Raw genomic sequence first — 2,877 nt, 5'->3', positions numbered from 1 at the left:
TATCACTCAAGATTTGTTATTCATCACATCATGCATAAATATTTATATCTGACAATTACAACAGAATGAGGGAACAACATGGTCACAGATCATTTACTCAACTGTTGAATTGTCTACCTACAGCTATTTTCCCAAACGTGTATCATTGATTGGCAAATTGTGGATCTAAAATATGAATCGAATTTTTATATATGAAAGGTAATTTGGAAGTCAAAAATTAACGTTTTAATAATAACAATAGATCTATAAATTAAAAGAAAAAAATTCAAAATGCAAGAAATTAAAAGTTCTAAGATCCTTTGACTTCTTCGACTCATCTTTCAGTTAAATTTTTAAATGTTTTATTTTTTGATTCTCATGGATGTATCTATTCATGTTTAGTTTAATTTAATGCATCCCATTTAAAAAAAAAAAAAATTAAATCCAAGATCACCTGTTTCGCGAGAGTGCGTGGCTGGTCCGGGGAGTCCAAGATCTCGTGGTAAAACACCGAGAAGCGAAGGGACAAATCCAACGGATCGGGTGCGTCCATGCCAGCTCAGCCGTCGCAATATCCTATCGGATCACATAATTCATCATCCCAACTAATCATCACCACCGTCCATATCAAAAGAAATCAAATCAATAATCTAACCCTAGCATTGCATGAGATGGAACAAGTGGATCTCCATTCCGAAACCCTAATTCTAGCAAATGGAGCGGATCGCCGGATCGGATCGGAGCCCAAAGAGAGCCAGAAAAAGACTGGAGACCTGTGCGGCGAGAGCACTCTCCGCAGCGTCATCCCTTTCGGAGCCGGTCTTGAACTCGGCGAGATAGCGGTGGAAGTCGCCCTTCATCTTGTGGTAGAATGCCTTGGAGTCGGCGGTGGAAGCGGAGGGAATGAGGCTTGCGTCCAGCAGCCTGAGAATCCCGGCGCATCTGCTAGTGAGGTCGGCCTCGATGTTGGCACGGTAGTCGCGGATGTCCGCGGCGTAGTCCTCGTTGCCGCGGCTCTCCTCCTGCTCGGTCGACGACACAATCCGCCACGAGTCCCGGCGGTCGTTGATGACCTTCTTGTAGGCCACCGAGAGGAGGTTGCGCTCCTCCACGGTAAGCTCCTCCCCCTCCGCCGCCGCCGCCGCCGCCGCCGCCGCCGCCGCCACATTCTCCATGAACTCCACCATCTCCTCGTACCGCTTCGCCTTCTCGGCGAGCTTCGCCATGCACACGTTATTCTCCCTCGCTCCCGCCATCGCCGCCGACCGATCAGAGAAGAAGAACGGGAAATGAAATAAAGAAGACAAAGGAAATAGAAAGAAAGAAGGCGCAAAATGAGGCAAGGACGCGGAAAAAAGAACGAACGGAGGCGGCTTTATAGAGGAGAAATTTTTGTCGTTTTTTTTTTATTTTATTATAGTTATTAGAAATTAAATAAAATGGGTCATCCGCAAGAAGACGAGAGAAGCTGAACGTGGGGTCGTTATGGGGATTCTAGGCGCTGGTTGGATCTGACGTTGATTACTCAAGTATGAGAAATCTCGTCTGTTCATTTATGGTAGCGCACCTAAGGAAATTTGTATCCGGGCTATCTGGGTCCATCCACATGGGATGAGCTGGACGTTCGAGGACGGATCTAAAAAACATCGGATTCTGCTAATAACCTTGTGACTCGTGGTGGGACCCATATTAAATTGAATGCGTTTTTATATCCGTGGTAGGGGAAAGGATGCTTCTTGGCAGTCCGGTACAGCTTATTGGTCGAAAAACTTTAGCGAAAGTGGTTGGATTTTATATACTTTTGACCTTGCCGGTAAGGCAAAGGTGTCCATAAAAAAATATTTTCGCATAACACGAACACCACAAAGAAAAATTATGTTATTGAAATGCCTTAGATCCTGAACAGATGGTTACTAGCTTTCGATCAGAAAGCCATAGAAAGCCATCGAACGCATGATCGAGTGTTTGAAGACTCCAGTAGGCAACCCCCAATCACCGTTCATGACCATGAGTCTAATTAGAGATGTCCATCTTGTGGACCCCGTTCAATGGACCTCGCCTGCGAGTCGCACCGTGAGAAAGGGGAGAATCTTTTTAACAATTCTTTGGGTCTGTCTTGTTAGGCTTCTTATGTCCGTTTGATTCTATACCAGCCTGGCCTATCTTTTCTCGAGGAGTCGCCCCGTGAGAAAGGGAAGAATCTCTTCAACGGGTCTTTAGGTCCTTAATTATAAAAAGTCTTAAATTGTCTTATTAGACGTCTTATGTCGGTTGGATTCCATGCCAGCCTGGCCTATCTTTTTTCTAATAGGCAACAGAGGAGTCGTACTGTGAGTTCTTAATTATAAAAAATCTTAAATTGTCTTATTAGGCTTCTTACGTCGGTAGGATTGCATGCCAGCCTGGCCTATCTTTTTTCTAATAGGCATGGAGGAAGAAAAAGCTTTCTACAATTTATAAAAAAAGTGAAAGGACCGTCCAAATGAAAAGAAGAAGAAGAGGAGGAGGAGGAGAAGGAGAAAGGAGAGGAGGACAGTGATTATGATGAGAATACTATAAAGATCATAATATTTAAAAAAAAAATTGAAAAGATTAAAGGGGTATTTGATTGAGAGGAATTGAGATCTAAAATAGAAATCGAAATGAGTTACTTCCATTTTAGCTGTTTGATTGGAGGAAGTCTTATTCTGATTTTGATTTGAGAATGAAATGGTATTGGTCTAATCTATCTAAAATTTAATTCTCACTCTCTTCTACGGATTCAAATTTTCATTCTAATTTTGATTTTGATAATAAATTAAATATTTTGAGAAATTTGATCATTCCGATTCCGATTCTCATTCCAATCCATTTCAATTTTAGTTGCGAATCAAGCACTCCTTACGATATTTCTATTGT

The 2,877-nt window shown here is 42.3% G+C and overlaps 1 protein-coding gene across 2 annotated transcripts; it reads right to left on the bottom strand.

The window, feature by feature from the left end:
• Nucleotides 1–413: 413 nt before the first annotated feature.
• On the bottom strand, nucleotides 414–1,311 carry LOC140856109 (14-3-3-like protein 16R). Of its 2 annotated transcripts, none has more exons than XM_073253276.1 (2): nucleotides 753–1,311; nucleotides 414–555 (listed from the first exon to the last, which is right to left on the bottom strand). In XM_073253276.1, the coding sequence occupies exons 1-2, from the start codon at nucleotides 1,233–1,235 to the stop codon at nucleotides 430–432; spliced, it is 609 nt and encodes a 202-aa protein (XP_073109377.1). In that variant the 5' UTR covers nucleotides 1,236–1,311; the 3' UTR covers nucleotides 414–429. The 2 variants fall into 2 exon arrangements, 1 of the variants encoding a protein (XP_073109377.1); XR_012139494.1 differs by having other exon boundaries at nucleotides 433–555; nucleotides 635–1,311.
• Nucleotides 1,312–2,877: the final 1,566 nt, after the last annotated feature.

Source organism: Elaeis guineensis, chromosome 3 (assembly GCF_000442705.2).
Source record: "Elaeis guineensis isolate ETL-2024a chromosome 3, EG11, whole genome shotgun sequence".
In the NCBI taxonomy this organism is placed as follows: domain Eukaryota; kingdom Viridiplantae; phylum Streptophyta; class Magnoliopsida; order Arecales; family Arecaceae; genus Elaeis; species Elaeis guineensis.
This window is presented reverse-complemented; position numbering and strand designations above follow the sequence as displayed.